Source organism: Scyliorhinus canicula, chromosome 8 (genome assembly GCF_902713615.1).
Source record: "Scyliorhinus canicula chromosome 8, sScyCan1.1, whole genome shotgun sequence".
Lineage (NCBI taxonomy): Eukaryota > Metazoa > Chordata > Chondrichthyes > Carcharhiniformes > Scyliorhinidae > Scyliorhinus > Scyliorhinus canicula.
The window spans coordinates 9,769,163-9,785,367 of NC_052153.1; the positions used below are offsets into that span (position 1 = coordinate 9,769,163).

The following is a 16,205-nucleotide window of genomic DNA, read 5'->3' on the forward strand; positions in this document are numbered from 1 at the left end:
CGAGTCCCATAAGGAGATATTCAGACAGGTGACCAAAAGTTTGATCGAGGAGATGGTTCAAAAGAGCATTTTAAAGGGCAAGAGGGAGTGAATTCTAGAGCTGGGGGACTAGGTAGCTGTGTAAATTTATGGTTACGTGTCTAAAGGGAGGTGGGGGCACTAATTGGACAATAACTGAGTGCATATACTTGGACCGTCCCATGTCTTTTTAAAAAATAAATTTAGAGTACCCAATTATTTTTTCCAATTAAGGGGCAATTTAGCGTGGCCAGTCCACCTAGCCTGCACATCTTTTGGGTTGTGGGGGCGAAACCCACGCAGACACGGGGAAAATGTGCAAAAACCGTCCCATGTCTAGTGATACACGAGGCAGATAAAACGTACCATATGTCTGTTTCCATGGCTAGGTTTTCTTTGAAGAGGTTGCTAGCATGTCATAGGAGGCTATATAGCTAGAGAGGTGCCACTCTGCACCAGGTATAACTGACCAGGTGACACCCTCACTCTTGCTGCCTACCACAGGCCCAATGGAAGGCTTTACAGGTCAACCATGTTATGAGCACCCCTTCCTTGGCCTTCCAGGTCCTAGGGTGGGACTCGAGCCTGGAGTCTCTAGCCCAGAGGCAGTGGTGCTACCCACAGCGCCACAGGACCTAATTGAGCACATACATGTGAAGAGAGAAGCTATATATTTGTAATGTTCCACTTTGCAAATAAATCTAAAACTGAGAAAAGATGGACTTACTAGTCTCCTTCAACAACTCGTTACGAAACATTTAATCGTCGCCTGTGGTTGGGGGGGGGGGGGGGGGGGGGGGGGGGGAAGGAAATTGAGGATGTGTAAGTTGCTGAGAAAGTGAAAACCGTTTTTTTTTTAAATGTGGGAATTAAATTGATGGCACATAAATTAAAATTTCTCTGGGCCGAACACACATCTTCCTTCTCTGCCGCTGTGTGTCAAATGCAATTCCTGACCAGACAAACCTTTGTGTTAAAACTCCAGGTCTCTCAGGCTGCTACAGAACTCCAACAATATTGCGTCCAGAATGCCTGCAAAGATGCGCTGTTGGTAGGATTACCTGCAGGAAGCAACCCCTTCAGAGATCCTAGGTCCTGCAACCTTCTCTAAAACCAGGTACGCCAAGCAACCCTCGAGCTTAGCAGTCTGTGTTGTGTTGTGCTACGCAATGTACTTCGAACGGGAGATTATCGGGGTCCTCCGCACCTTGTTCTTGTTCACAAAGACCACCTCTTTCCCCCACCTTGAGACCAAAAAAAACAAAAGAGACCCGTGCCCAATTCTGGAATTTCTCCTGGATGTTCCTCTGACCCCCCCCCCACTCCAACCCCCCACTCCCCCCATCGTGGCAAACCCCACCGTGGCAAACCCCAGGCGACGTCAGCTAAGCGGTTAAATGCCTAAAGTCTTGACCTTCAGCCGCGATCTTGTGGTTTTCAGTGGAAATGCAGGCAACATTCCTCACTGCGAGCTCCGGAACACCCTTCCTCAGATCCGTCATCACCAGAGGGCGAGCTTCCAAAACAGTCAATCAACCCATTGACTCAGCCTGATTACCTCAACCAGACTAACCACTTGCACATCATCAGTGCCCTGAATAATTTAAAAGATTTGAATCAGACAAACATTCTGTCCACACCTTTCCAGTCAATTGGAACGCAAGGCACGAAATCACGCCTCCTTGCCTCTGTGTATTTGAGCCAGCGAGAAGGTGTTAATGGGTTGGTCATAAAGATACGCAGTGATCTAGATAAGGTCTCTCTCAGGTCTTGTAGAGCCCTATCATTGTGACCATGGCTAAATGGAATAAGAGCTTTGGCAAAGAGTCATCCAGTCTCAATGTTAGCTCCGTTCTCTCTTCACAGATGCTGCCAGACCTGCTTGAGATTATCCAACATTTACTGTTTTTGTTTGAGATTCCAGCACCTGTGTTAATTTTGCTTTTATTTTCAGACCTGAATCTCTTTCGCTTTGGCTGCAGCTCTGCCATTTTAGATGCCATTGAAACCCTGCAGTGCAGAAGGAGGCCATTTCGCCCATCGAGTCTGCACTGACCCTCTGAAAGAGCAGCTTGGCCCAGGCCCACTCCCCCGCCCTATCCCTGTCACTCCGCACATTGGTCGTGGCCAATCCACCTAACCAGCACATCTTTGGACTGAATTTGAATTTTCTTAATTTTAAGCTGTAAAATATCCTTTGTCGAGTACAAGTCACAGTGACGTCAGTGCAGGATTCTTTCATCATACACACTTCTTCATTACAAAGATATATAAACCTCTGAAGATTTCATTTGGAGGCGTCTTTGTGGTATCCATGGGCACCTGGTTTTCAGAACAGTGGGGGTGTCGTTTGATGCAGATTCCGCCAAACCTAAAGCTTTATTGTCTGTTTGAGTTGCTATAGTAATTGCGCTCGAGCAGGGCTCCCCAAACTGTGGCTCACGGCCCCGAGATTACATTTTGGGGCATGAGCGAACTCCGGCCAAGTGTTAACAGCCGTGAGGCCCCATTACATCCTTGTCTTTTTTAACCGACAGACGTTGCCAAACTGACCAACTGACCAGATTCTTGTCCCCCAAAAAATCTGAGAAGGTGGGTGCTCTATATTTTAATATAGTCTAAATAGCCCCACCCTGACCCCCCCCCCGTTCTCTCGGCTTCCCAGCCCCCTGACCCTGGTCTCTTAGCTGTACTCCAGCCTACCTGGAGCACTGACTGAGACCTTTGGCTGTCTAATGCCTTTGTCAAGGGCTTTTTGCAACTTGGAAGAAGTAAATAGATCGTTCCTTGGCAAAATCAGCCATTGGACTTTTTTGAGCAAACAACGTTACTCAAAATATTGCCCGTGTTCAGTGTTTTTCAATGGGCGGTGGGGTTTCCCGCGTCACCACTCAGACGTGTTGATGGTGGACACGACCCTGCTGATGTTGGCTGCTCTGCAGTCGTTTAGCATTCTGCCGACGGATGAGGTTTCTGTCTCTCACTTCGGAGGAGTCCAGGTTCAGTTTGGCTGACTGATCTGTAATCCAAGCGGCACCACCGGTAGTAGTGGCCATCGCTGGGACTACAAGCATTCCCCAGATTCCCAACTCCTGGAGCCAGGGTGGATGTAAGGGTGGGGTTCCAGGCACAGCGATGGAAGAGGAGGCGCGGTGGCGGGATGTGGAGGCAGCAACATTGTGTTGGGATTGGCTTAGACTGTGAGTGACACAGGATTGGGATTGGCTTTGACTGAATGAGGACAGGATTGGGATTGGCTTTGACTGAATGAGGACAGGATTGGGATTGGCTTTGACTGTGAGTGAGGACGGGATTGGGATTGGCTTTGACTGAATGAGGACAGGATTGGGATTGGCTTTGACTGTGAGTGAGGACGGGATTGGGATTGACTTTGACTGTGAGTGAGGACAGGATTGGGATTGGCTTTGACTGAATGAGGACAGGATTGGGATTGGCTTTGACTGTGACTGAGGACAGGATTGGGATTGGCTTTGACTGAATGAGGACAGGATTGGGATTGGGTTTGACTGTGAGTGAGGACAGGATTGGGATTGGCTTTGACTGTGAGTGAGGACACGATTGGGATTGGCTTTGACTGAGTGAGGACAGGATTGGGATTGGCTTTGACTGAATGAGGACAGGATTGGGATTGACTTTGACTGTGAGTGAGGACAGGATTGGGATTGGCTTTGACTGAGTGAGGACAGGATTGGGATTGGCTTTGACTGTGAGTGAGGACAGGATTGGGATTGGCTTTGACTGTGAGTGAGGACAGGATTGGGATTGGCTTTGACTGAGTGAGGACAGGATTGGGATTGGCTTTGACTGAGTGAGGACAGGATTGGGATTGGGTTTGACTGAATGAGGACAGGGTTGGGATTGGCTTTGACTGAGTGACACAGGATTGGGATTGGCTTTGACTGAATGAGGACAGGATTGGGATTGGCTTTGACTGAGTGAGGACAGGATTGGGATTGGCTTTGACTGTGAGTGAGGACAGGATTGGGATTGGCTTTGACTGTGAGTGAGGACAGGATTGGGATTGGCTTTGACTGAGTGAGGACAGGATTGGGATTGGCTTTGACTGAGTGAGGACGGGATTGGGATTGGCTTTGACTGAATGAGGACAGGATTGGGATTGACTTTGACTGTGAGTGAGGACAGGATTGGGATTGGCTTTGACTGAGTGAGGACAGGATTGGGATTGGGTTTGACTGAATGAGGACAGGATTGGGATTGACTTTGACTGTGAGTGAGGACAGGATTGGGATTGGCTTTGACTGAGTGAGGACAGGATTGGGATTGGCTTTGACTGAATGAGGACAGGATTGGGATTGGGTTTGACTGAATGAGGACAGGATTGGGATTGGCTTTGACTGAATGAGGACAGGGTTGGGATTGGCTTTGACTGAGTGACACAGGATTGGGATTGGCTTTGACTGAATGAGGACAGGATTGGGATTGGCTTTGACTGAGTGAGGACAGGATTGGGATTGGCTTTGACTGTGAGTGAGGACAGGATTGGGATTGTCTTTGACTGTGAGTGAGGACAGGGTTGGGATTGGCTTTGACTGTGAGTGAGGACGGGATTGGGATTGACTTTGACTGTGAGTGAGGACGGGATTGGGATTGGCTTTGACTGAATGAGGATGGGATTGGGATTGGCTTTGACTGTGAGTGAGGACAGGATTGGGATTGGCATTGACTGAGTGAGGACGGGATTGGGATTGGCTTTGACTGAATGAGGACAGGATTGGGATTGACTGTGACTGTGAGTGAGGACAGGATTGGGATTGGGTTTGACTGTGAGTGAGGACAGGATTGGGATTGGCTTTGACTGTGAGTGAGGACAGGGTTGGGATTGGCTTTGACTGTGAGTGAGGACGGGATTGGGATTGACTTTGACTGTGAGTGAGGACGGAATTGGGATTGGCTTTGACTGAATGAGGATGGGATTGGGATTGGCTTTGACTGTGAGTGAGGACAGGATTGGGATTGGCATTGACTGAGTGAGGACGGGATTGGGATTGGCTTTGACTGAATGAGGACAGGATTGGGATTGACTGTGACTGTGAGTGAGGACAGGATTGGGATTGGGTTTGACTGTGAGTGAGGACAGGATTGGGATTGGCTTTGACTGTGAGTGAGGACAGGATTGGGATTGGCTTTGACTGTGAGTGAGGACAGGATTGGGATTGGCATTGACTGAATGAGGACAGGGTTGGGATTGTCTTTGACTGTGAGTGAGGACGGGATTGGGATTGGCTTTGACTGAGTGAGGACAGGGTTGGGATTGGCTTTGACTGTGAGTGAGGACAGGATTGGGATTGGCATTGACTGAATGAGGATGGGATTGGCATTGACTGAGTGAGGACAGGATTGGGATTGGCTTTGACTGTGAGTGAGGACAGGATTGGGATTGGCTTTGACTGTGAGTGAGGACGGGATTGGGATTGGCTTTGACTGAGTGAGGACAGGATTGGGATTGGCTTTGACTGTGAGTGAGGACAGGATTGGGATTGGCATTGACTGAATGAGGACAGGGTTGGGATTGTCTTAGACTGTGAGTGAGGACGGGATTGGGATTGGCTTTGACTGAGTGAGGACAGGGTTGGGATTGGCTTTGACTGAGTGAGGACAGGGTTGGGATTGGCTTTGACTGTGAGTGAGGACAGGATTGGGATTGGCATTGACTGAATGAGGACAGGGTTGGGATTGTCTTTGACTGTGAGTGAGGACAGGATTGGGATTGACTTTGACTGTGAGTGAGGACAGGATTGGGATTGGCTTTGACTGAATGAGGACAGGATTGGGATTGGCTTTGACTGTGAGTGAGGACAGGATTGGGATTGGCTTTGACTGAATGAGGACGGGATTGGGATTGACTTTGACTGTGAGTGAGGACAGGATTGGGATTGGCTTTGACTGAATGAGGACAGGATTGGGATTGGCTTTGACTGTGACTGAGGACAGGATTGGGATTGGCTTTGACTGAATGAGGACAGGATTGGGATTGACTGTGACTGTGAGTGAGGACAGGATTGGGATTGGCTTTGACTGTGAGTGAGGACAGGATTGGGATTGGCTTTGACTGTGAGTGAGGATGGGATTGGGATTGGCTTTGACTGAATGAGGATGGGATTGGGATTGGCTTTGACTGTGAGTGAGGACAGGATTGGGATTGGCTTTGACTGTGAGTGAGGATGGGATTGGGATTGGCTTTGACTGTGAGTGAGGACAGGATTGGGATTGGCTTTGACTGTGAGTGAGGACAGGATTGGGATTGGCTTTGACTGAATGAGGATGGGATTGGGATTGGCTTTGACTGTGAGTGAGGACAGGATTGGGATTGGCATTGACTGAGTGAGGACGGGATTGGGATTGGCTTTGACTGAATGAGGACAGGATTGGGATTGGCTTTGACTGAATGAGGATGGGATTGGGATTGGCTTTGACTGTGAGTGAGGACAGGATTGGGATTGGCTTTGACTGTGAGTGAGGACAGGATTGGGATTGGCTTTGACTGTGAGTGAGGACAGGATTGGGATTGGCATTGACTGAGTGAGGACGGGATTGGGATTGGCTTTGACTGAATGAGGATGGGATTGGGATTGGCTTTGACTGTGAGTGAGGATGGGATTGGGATTGGGTTTGACTGTGAATGAGGACAGGATTGGGATTGGGTTTGACTGTGAGTGAGGACAGGATTGGGATTGGCTTTGACTGTGAGTGAGGACAGGATTGGGATTGGGTTTGACTGTGAGTGAGGACAGGATTGGGATTGGCTTTGACTGTGAGTGAGGACAGGATTGGGATTGGCATTGACTGAGTGAGGACAGGATTGGGATTGGCTTTGACTGTGAGTGAGGACAGGATTGGGATTGGCTTTGACTGAGTGAGGACAGGATTGGGATTGGCTTTGACTGTGAGTGAGGACGGGATTGGGATTGACTTTGACTGTGAGTGAGGACGGGATTGGGATTGACTTTGACTTAGCGAGGATGGGATTGAGTTTGACTGAGCGAGGACATAATATGACTCTGATGCTCCACTTCCCATTGTGGAATTGCCAATTTACCCCTGTGTGTCGAAATTGGCAGGTTGGCCAAAGAGAGAAGTACGAGTTGGTACTTAAGGTGAGAAAATTGGAAGCTCCTCCCAAAATAAATATACGCTGGATAATCATTAAGAATTGTACTTGGAGTTGTAAATGGGGGGAAAGAGTTGACTTTGAGTCTTTATGTGGTGATCGGGCTACAATATGGTTGTAGGTGTCCTTTAATACCACTTGCATTGGGTTAATCAGACTATTTTGTCCCTTAGATATTCTTCCGTCTGTTGTAGATTAGCAAAGTGTGGTTACATTGAGGAGAGTATTGTGAAGAGAATCTAGCTTGATGCATGCCCTCTAGTCTTCTATTTTTGAATGATGCCGTTAGGAATCATAGGGCTACTTTTGTGGTCCCAAAGGGGGGGGGGAGGAGGAGTTGTGCTCGTCAGGAACACAACTCGGAGAATCATGGCTACAACAATTTGCAGTTAAATGGTGCCCAAGATGCTTTTAGTGAATCATTCCAAGCAAAAAGAGAGAAGTATTTACTTAACATCTCTGTGCATAATCTTATTCATCAGTTTTAAAAATGGGGAATGATATTGCTTCTGATGGGAATATCAAATACTGATACTAGTTGTATCACAAGTTAGTTGCAACACCAACAGCCATTGTTTATACAGATATTGCAGTAAACCACCCCACACCCATCATAGAATCATAGAATTTACAGTGCAGAAGGAGGCCATCAGATCCATCGAGTCTGCACTGACCCACTCAAGCCCACACCACCCTATCCCCGCAACCCAGCAACCCCACGCAACCTTTTTGGACACGAAGGGCAATTTATCATGACCAGTCCACCTAACCTGCACGGCTTTGGACTGTGGGAGGAAACCGGAGCACCCGGAGGAAACCCACACAGACACTGGGAGAACGTGCAGACTCCCCACAGACAGTGACCCAAGCCGGGAATCGAACCTGGGACCCTGGAGCTGTGAAGCAACTGTGCTAACCACCATGCTACCGTGCCGCTCACAGGAGCTTTATCCAACAAAATCTGACACCAAGCCACATATGGAAATTTGGTGACTCAAATCTTGGTCAAAGAGGTAGGTTTTAAGGGGCCGTCTTTCAGGAGGAGAGCGAGGGGACGATGAGAAGATGGGATAGGGAGGAAATTCCAGAGGGTAGGGCCTAGGGCAGTTGAACGCACGGCCACCACCCCAATGGTGGATTCATTCCAACTTGGGATGTGCAAGATGTCCCCTCCAGGAGGAGCACGGAGGGTTGGAGGAGGTTAGCGATGAGGCGAGGCGAGGCCAGGGAGGGAATTTGAAAACCATGCTGAGAATTTTTAAATCCGAGGGCATAAATCATCGAGCGCGGAGATTAGGTGCACATTAGACAGCAGAGTTCTGGATGAAAAGATTAGGTTCCAGGGCTTGGGAAACAAAGCATGTAGCATAGAATAATATTCAGAGCATTTCATCAGCACTGATGGAGGCCGTTGCCCTCGTGATTCGCTCTCCGGATGGTGCCAGACCTGACTTCAGATTCCCAACATCCACAGTATTTTGTGTTTGCTTTAATATTTATAGCCCAGTTGTCTCTACAGAACATTGCCAAGAAGATGTTATTTAAAACCCCTGTTTATCTGACACATTACTTAGCATTTGAGAAAGATCTTCTCCACATGCTCGTACGCCTGAAAGCCACACTCTGCCTCAAACCATACTTTTTCTCAATAATCTATTTGTTAGTTAGTTATGTCCCTTGGGCATTATGTTAAATTTTTACGATCTATTTTCTCTTGCAGGAAGTTGGACACCTCTGGAAGAAACCTGATTATGACTAATGACTCCTTTTATGAAGAATATTTCCTGCGTTGTTACTTTCTTTGCCAAATGGATTTCTATATTTATTAGCGTCTCTGTAACAGATTCTTACTAGTCTGACGGTATTCTCTACCTTCTGGGGAAAATAGTTTTTTGTTTTTATTGGCAAACGAAGAGCACTGGGCAAGCCGATGTCATAAAACTTCTTTATTTTTAATTTGTAGTAAGCTTGCCAGTGGCTTTAAGGGCAGAGAGGTTTGATTGTGTGTGGAATTATTAAGATTTGGGTGTAACTTGAAACGAAGAATACTGCCTGCATTCAATATCTTCCTCATTATTTCCGGTAAATTAGATAAAAGTGTGTCTGCGGCAAGTTAGAGGTTAATAAGTCAAATAACTGGTGGCTTTTATCGGAGGAAGCGCTGCTGTCGATGATGATGGGACCCACTGCACCTTGGTTACGCAGAATGAAATAACTCCGATAAATCTAGCACCAATCCTGCAATAGTTTAGCGTGTCTCTGTTTATCGTGTTTTAATTTTGCTTTTATAAAGGCAGTGAAGTTTTCTTTTTTTTAAAAAAAGGAAAATGAAGTCACTCATTTAAAGCTGGTTTAGCTCAGTGGGCTAGATGGCTGGTGTGTAATGCAGAACAAGGCCAGCAGCGCAGGTTCAATTCCCGTTCCAGCTTACCCGAACAGGCGCCGGAATGTGGCGACTAGGAGCTTTTCACGGTAACTTCATACTTATGACAATTAGGGCAGCACGGTGGCACAGTGGTTAACGTTGCTGCCTACGGCGCTGAGGACCCGGGTTCGAATCCCGGCCCTGGGTCACTGTCCGTGCGGAGTTTGCACATTCTCCCCGTGTCTGCGTGGGTTTCACCTCCACGACCCAAGGATGTGCAGGCTAGGTGGATTGGCCACTCTAAATCGCCCCTTAATTGGAAAAAATAATTGGGTACTCTAAATTTTTTTTTTTAAATACTTGTGACAATTATTATTGTGTGCATCAACCAATCGGGGAGTGCGACACTGTTGAGCGCGCTTCACTTGTGTTACCCTCTTTTACTGCCATGGAGAGAGATTACACGTCACAGACATAGCTCAGACCTTTACAGTATTAACTCTCCAGGTTATCAAAAGAAAACAAACCATTTGTTAAATAAGAAATACTTGAATGTTGTTAACTAAGTCATCCCAAAGACTTGCAAACACCGTTTCAAGGCGCAGTGATGTATGTGGCTGGGAATCATCTGTCACTTGTACAGCTTACGTTTTACTTTCATTTTTAATTGCAACTGTTATTTAGCACGTTTGTGCGGTTTCATTAAATTTATTTTGGACATTTAAAAGAAATTATCTTTCAGTGTGATGTGGTGTGGAAGGTTGATCAATCTGGTCACGAAAAATTTTGAAGTCTATTTTGAGTCCTGTTTGAAGTTCCACCTGTATCTTTTTAAAATGTTTTCCAAGTAAGGATCAATTTAGCGTGGCCAATCCACCTACCCTGCACATCTTTGGATTGTGGGGGGTGAGACCCGCACAGACTCGGGGAGAATGTGCAAACTCCACACGAGACAGGGGCTGGGATCGAACCCGGGTCCTTGGCGCATGGGGCAGCAGTGCTAACCACTGCGCCACCGTGTCGCCCCCAGCCTGCGCCTTTCTTGGACGACGTGCTGTTCCAGCACCAACTTTACACAGGTTTGCAGCCTCAACCAGCCAAAATTGTGAACTTCTGTGCGTGATACACCAGTACAGGCCTAACTGAAATCATTTAAACCTTCCGCTGAATATGTGCAACCCTGAAACATGTTGTAATGCGTGGCAATTTAACAATCAAGTTTCAACGTCAGAGATAATGGGCGGGATTTACCCAGCAATCCCCCGCGTGTTTTCCGTCAGCGAGGGCGGCTCACCAGCTGAATTTTCTGGTCCTGTCGTTGTCCATGGGATTTCCCGTTGAATGCACTCCTCGTCCCTGGAAAATCCGAGGCGGGGGTGTGCCGTCGGTGGAACAGGAATATCCCGTCCGCGTGAACAGCCGGTAAATTCCACCCAGCAAGATTTAGAAAGTACGCAAAGCGTTCAGCGTTTTAATGAATTTCTCTTGGTAATAATCTGTTGAGTATCTGAATTGTCACATGCAACAAGTACACGACTTCGAAAAGGTTTTTGTGTAGTTTTTAAAAAGTAAACATCTTTGAAATGTAGGTGTCTCTTCGTCCAGCCTTTTCAATAATTTTGCACGGCGTATCAGTCTTGTTTATCCTCTCGGTCTATTATCGGGCCCTTCTCCATTCTGGTGCAGTCTACGCCCTCCATTTAATTCTTTTACAGTTGTCTTTGCCCAGCTCTGTACTTTGCCTTTACAAAATATCAATATTTTTCATTGAGTTATAAAAGGAAGGCATGTTTACCTAGCACTTTACAGCTGATAAGGTACTTCTGTTAAAGTATGGTCACTGATGTAATGTGGTAAATGTGGCAGCCAATTTTCACACTGATCGGTCTCGCATACAGCAGCCTGATGAACAGATATTGATCGGACAGTGGGGAGAACTCCCCTGCTTTTCAAAAGAATGCCACAGACCTTTTGCACCATTGTGAGGGCAGACAGGTCCTGCAGATAACATCTCATACCAAAGACGGCACCAGATGTTGGCTGAAACAGCTGCTGTTTGGTCAGAAGTCTGGGGGGGGGGGGGGGGGGGGGGGAAGTCCTATAGCTCGGCTAACTTGCACAAATAACTGAAATACAATTGAAAAGGAAATGACCTTCACCATACCGTGGACACGTTCCACTTGAGGTATCTACGAGTGAAGAGTTTAGAGCTGGAATATATCCTTTCGGCTTTCAAAATTTCAACAAAGTCTCTCGCAGTTTGCTGCTGAGAGTTTGTCAACGTGTAACTCTTTTTGAGGTTTTGGGTACAAACAGATCGACAGCTTTATGTTCGCGCATCCGTTTCGCCACAGACATAGAACATAGAACAGTACAGCACAGAACAGGCCCTTCGCCCCTCGATGTTGTGCCGAGCCATGATCACCCTACTCAAACCCACGTATCCACCCTATATCCGTAACCCAACAACCCCCCCCCCCCCCCCTTAACCTTACTTTTTAGGACATTACGGGCAATTTAGCATGGCCAATCCACCTAACCGCACATCTTTGGACTGTGGGAGGAAACCGGAGCACCCGGAGGAAACCCACGCACACACGGGGAGGACGTGCAGACTCCACACAGACAGTGACCCAGCCGGGAGAAAATGCCTTTGTTTGGAGAAAGGTGCTGATGGGGGACAGGATGTGAAACTTCATTACGTTGCCATCTCCTTCTTCCAGCTAAAATAAAGCCTAGGCACATTATAGCCACCCACTCACCCTGTGTTTGCCTGTCAGCTAAATTAGACCATTATGTTATGTGGCATTAGGCCATGTCCAATATTTATACGTGGATCCTTGGCACACTAAGTGATTGCCCTATAAAACATGCAGTGCTGGTTAGGTTACTCACAAATGGCTGCAAGGTTTACAATAACATTTACATTTTAAAAGAATTAATTTATAGGATGTGGGCGTCGCTGGTTAGGCATTTATTGCCCATCCCGAGTTGCCCTTCAGAAGGTGCTGGTGAGTTGCCTTCTTGAACCGCTGCAGGCCTTTAGGTGTTGGTACATCCACTGTGCTGTTAGGGAGGGAGTTCTGCAATGTTGCCCCAGTGGCAGTAAAGGAGCGGTGATATATTTCCAAGTCAGGGTGGTGAGTGACTTGGGAGGGGAGCCTCCAGGTGGGTGGGGTTCCCAGGTATCGGCTGCTCTTGTCCTTCTAGAAGGTAGTGGCGGTGCGTTTGTTGTCTGAGGAACCTTGGTGAGTTCCTGCAGTGCATCTTGTAAATGGTACACACGGCTGCCACTGTTCGTTGGTGGTGGAGGATTTAAAAGTTTGTGGAAAGGGGGAACAATCAGGTGAGCTGCTTTGTCCTGGATGGTGTCGAGCTCCTTGAGTGTCATTGGACCTGTACTCATCCAGGCAAGTGGAGAGTATTCCATTACACTCCTGATCTGTGCCTTGTAAATGGTGGACAGGCTTTGGGGGGGTCAGGAGGTGAGTTACTCGCCGTAGGATTCCCAGCCTTTGACCTGCCCTGGCAGCCACAGTATTTATATGGCAGTTCCAGTTCAGTGTCTGATCAATGGTATCCCCCAGGATGTTGATTGTGGGGGATTCAGTGATGGTAATGCCATTGAATGTCAAGGGGCAGTGGTTAGATCCTCTCTTGTAGGAGATGGTCATTGCCTGACACTTGTGTGGTAGGTGCAAATGTAACTTGCCACTTGTCAGCCCAAGCCTGGATATTGGCCAGGACATGCTGCATTTGGACAGGGACTGCTTCGTTATCTGAGGAGTCGCGAATGGTGCTGAACATTATGCCGCCAGCTGCAAACATCCCCACTTCTGTCCTTATGATGGAAGGGAAGTAATTGATGAAGCAGCTGAAGATGGCTGGGCCTTTGTCACTAGCCTGAGGAACTCCTGCGGTGATGTCCTGGAATTGAGATGATTGACCTCCAACCACCACAACCATCTTCCTCTGTGCCAGTATTGACTGCAACCAGAGGAGAGTTTCCCCCGATTCCCACTGACTCCAGTTTAGCTCGGGTTCTTGATGCCACACTCGGTCAAATGCTGCCTTGATGTCAAGGGCAGTCACTCTCGCCTCACCTATGGCATTCAGCTCTTTTGTTCATGTTTGAACCAAGGCTGTAATGAGGTCAGGAGCTGAGTGACCCAGGCGGAACCCAAACTGAGCATCCGTGAGCAGGTTATTGCTGAGTAAGTGCCGCTTGATAGCACTGTTGATGACCCCTTCCATAACCTTGTTGCTGATGGAGAGTAGACTGATAGGGTGCCAATTGGCTGGGTTGGATTTGTCCTTTTTCTTGTGTACAGGACACACCTGGGCAATTTTCCACATTGCCAAGTGGATGCCAGTGTTGTAGCTGGACTGGAACAGCTCAGCTAGGGGTGCGGCAAGTTCTGGAGCACAAGTCTTCAGTACTATTCCTGGGATATTGTGAGGGCCCATAGCCTTTGCAGTATCCAGTGCCTTCAGCCGTTGATATCTCGAGGAGAGAATCGTATTGGCTGAAGACTGACACCTGTGATACTGGGGACCTCCGGAGGAAACCGAGATGGATCATCCACTCGGCATTCCTGGCTGAAGATCGTTGTGAATGTCTCAGCCTTGTCTTTTGCACAAATATGCTGGGCTCCTCCGTCATATTGAGGATGGGGATATTTGTGGAGTCTCCTCCTCCAGTGAGTTGTTTAATTGTCCACCATCATTCACCCCTGGATGTGGCAGGACTGCAGAGCTTAGATCTGATGTGTTCGTTGTGGAATGAAATGAAAATCGCTTATCGTCACGAGTAGGCTTCAATGAAGTTACTGTGAAAAGCCCCTGGTCGCCACATTCCGGTGCCTGTCCGGGGAGGCTGGTACGGGAATAGAACCGTGCTGCTAGCCTGCTTGGTCTGCTTTAAAAGTCAGCGATTTAGCCCAGTGAGCTAAACCAGCCCCTATTCCATCGCTCTGTCTATTACTTGCTGCTTATGCTGTGGCGCACACATATAGTCCTGTGTTGTAGCTTCACTAGGTCAACACCTCATTTTTCGGTCTGTCTGATGTTACTCCTGACATGCTCTCCTGCACTCTTCATTGAACCAGGGTTGATCCCCTGGCTGGGTGGTAATGGTAGAGTGGGGGATTTGCCAGGCCATGAGGTTGCAGATTTTGGTTGAATACAATTCTGCTGCTGCTGATGGCCCACAGCACCTCATGGGTGCCCAGTCTTGAGTTGCTAGATCTGTTCTAAGTCTATCCCATTAACCACAGGGGTAGTGATATACAACAGGATGGAGGGTATCCTCAATGTGAAGATGGGCCTTTGTCTCCACAAGGACTGTGCGGTGGTCACTTATACCGATACTGTCATGGACAGATGCACCTGCAGCAGGCAGATTGGTGAGGATGAGGTCAAGTATGTTTTTCCCTCTTGTGCTTCCCTCACCACTTGCTGCAGTCCCAGTTTAGCAGCTACGTCCTTTAGGACCCGGCCAGCTCGGTCTGTGGTGGTACTACCGAGCCACTCTTGGTGATGGACATTGAAGTCCCCCCACCCAGAGTATATTCTGCGTCCTTGCCACTCTCAGTGATTCCTCAACATGGAGGAGTGCTGATACATCAGCTGGTGGTAACCGGTATGTGGTAATCAGTAGGAGGTTTCCTTACCCACATTTAACCTGAAGCCATGAGGCTTCATGGGGTCCAGAGTCGATGTTGAGGACTCCCAGGACAACTCCCTCTCGACTGTATACCACTGTGCTACGACCTCTGCTGGGTCTGTCCTGCCGGTGAGACAGAATATACCCAGGAACGGTGAGAGTGGTGTCTGGAACATTTTAAGGTATGATTCTGTGAGTATGACTATGTCAGGCTGTTGCTGGACTAGTCTGCGAGACAGCTCTCCCAACTTTGGCACAAGCCCCCAGATGTTAGTAAGGAGGACTTTGCAGGATTTGCTGTTGTCGTTTCCGGTGTCTGGTTCGATGCCGGGTGGTCCGTCTGGTTTCATTCCTTTTTTTTTGTGTTTTCGTAGCGGTTTAATACAACTGAGTGGCTTGCTGGGCCATTTCAGAGTCAACCACATTGCTGTGGGTGTGGAGCCACATGTAGACCAGACCAGGTAAGGATGGCAGATTTCCTTCCCTAAAGGACATCAGTGAACCAGATGGGTTTTTACAAAAATCGCCAATGGTTTCATGGTCGTCATTTGACTTTTAACTCCAGATATTTTATTGAGTTTAAATTCCATCACCTGGTGTGAATTCAAACCCGGGTTAGTAGTTACTAGTCCAGCGACAATACCACTATGCCATAGCCTATCCCATTTAGCACGGTGTTAACAATTGGGGAAGATTTAAGATTAAAAATGAAATTGGGATAAAATAAAAAGGGAATTGATAAGGAGAGCCGTCTGAAGGGGTTTTGCTATGCAAATTAGCACACCAGTGAGGAAAAACATGTGTTTACCTTTGTGAGTGGGGGGAAACAATGGGGTATAGAAGAAATAAGGAAATTGGTACTTGTATGCTTAAAAAGCTGGGTCCACAGGGTGGATAACATCAAAGGGAAAGAATGATATATCCACAGTGCACTAACTGGAGAAAGGGACACAGTAACAGCAGCTGCCATCACAGCAAAACCCAACTGCAGTGAACGGTCTCCCCTG

General features: G+C 47.7%; 1 protein-coding gene across 2 annotated transcripts in view; it reads left to right on the forward strand.

Moving 5' to 3' along the window:
- gng10 (guanine nucleotide binding protein (G protein), gamma 10) overlaps positions 1–9,480 on the forward strand; it is a 36,035-nt gene extending 26,555 nt beyond the window's left edge. The window contains exons 2-4 of one of the 2 annotated variants that reach the window (XR_005461543.1): positions 1,004–1,135; positions 2,556–2,610; positions 8,889–9,480. Coding sequence is in view for 1 of the 2 variants with exons in the window: in XM_038804149.1 (XP_038660077.1) it covers positions 1,004–1,129 (126 nt within the window). In the remaining variant the exon portion in view is untranslated. The remainder of the gene's footprint in view (positions 1–1,003; positions 1,136–2,555; positions 2,611–8,888) is intronic. The other variant, XM_038804149.1, reaches the window with a different exon arrangement.
- Positions 9,481–16,205: the final 6,725 nt, after the last annotated feature.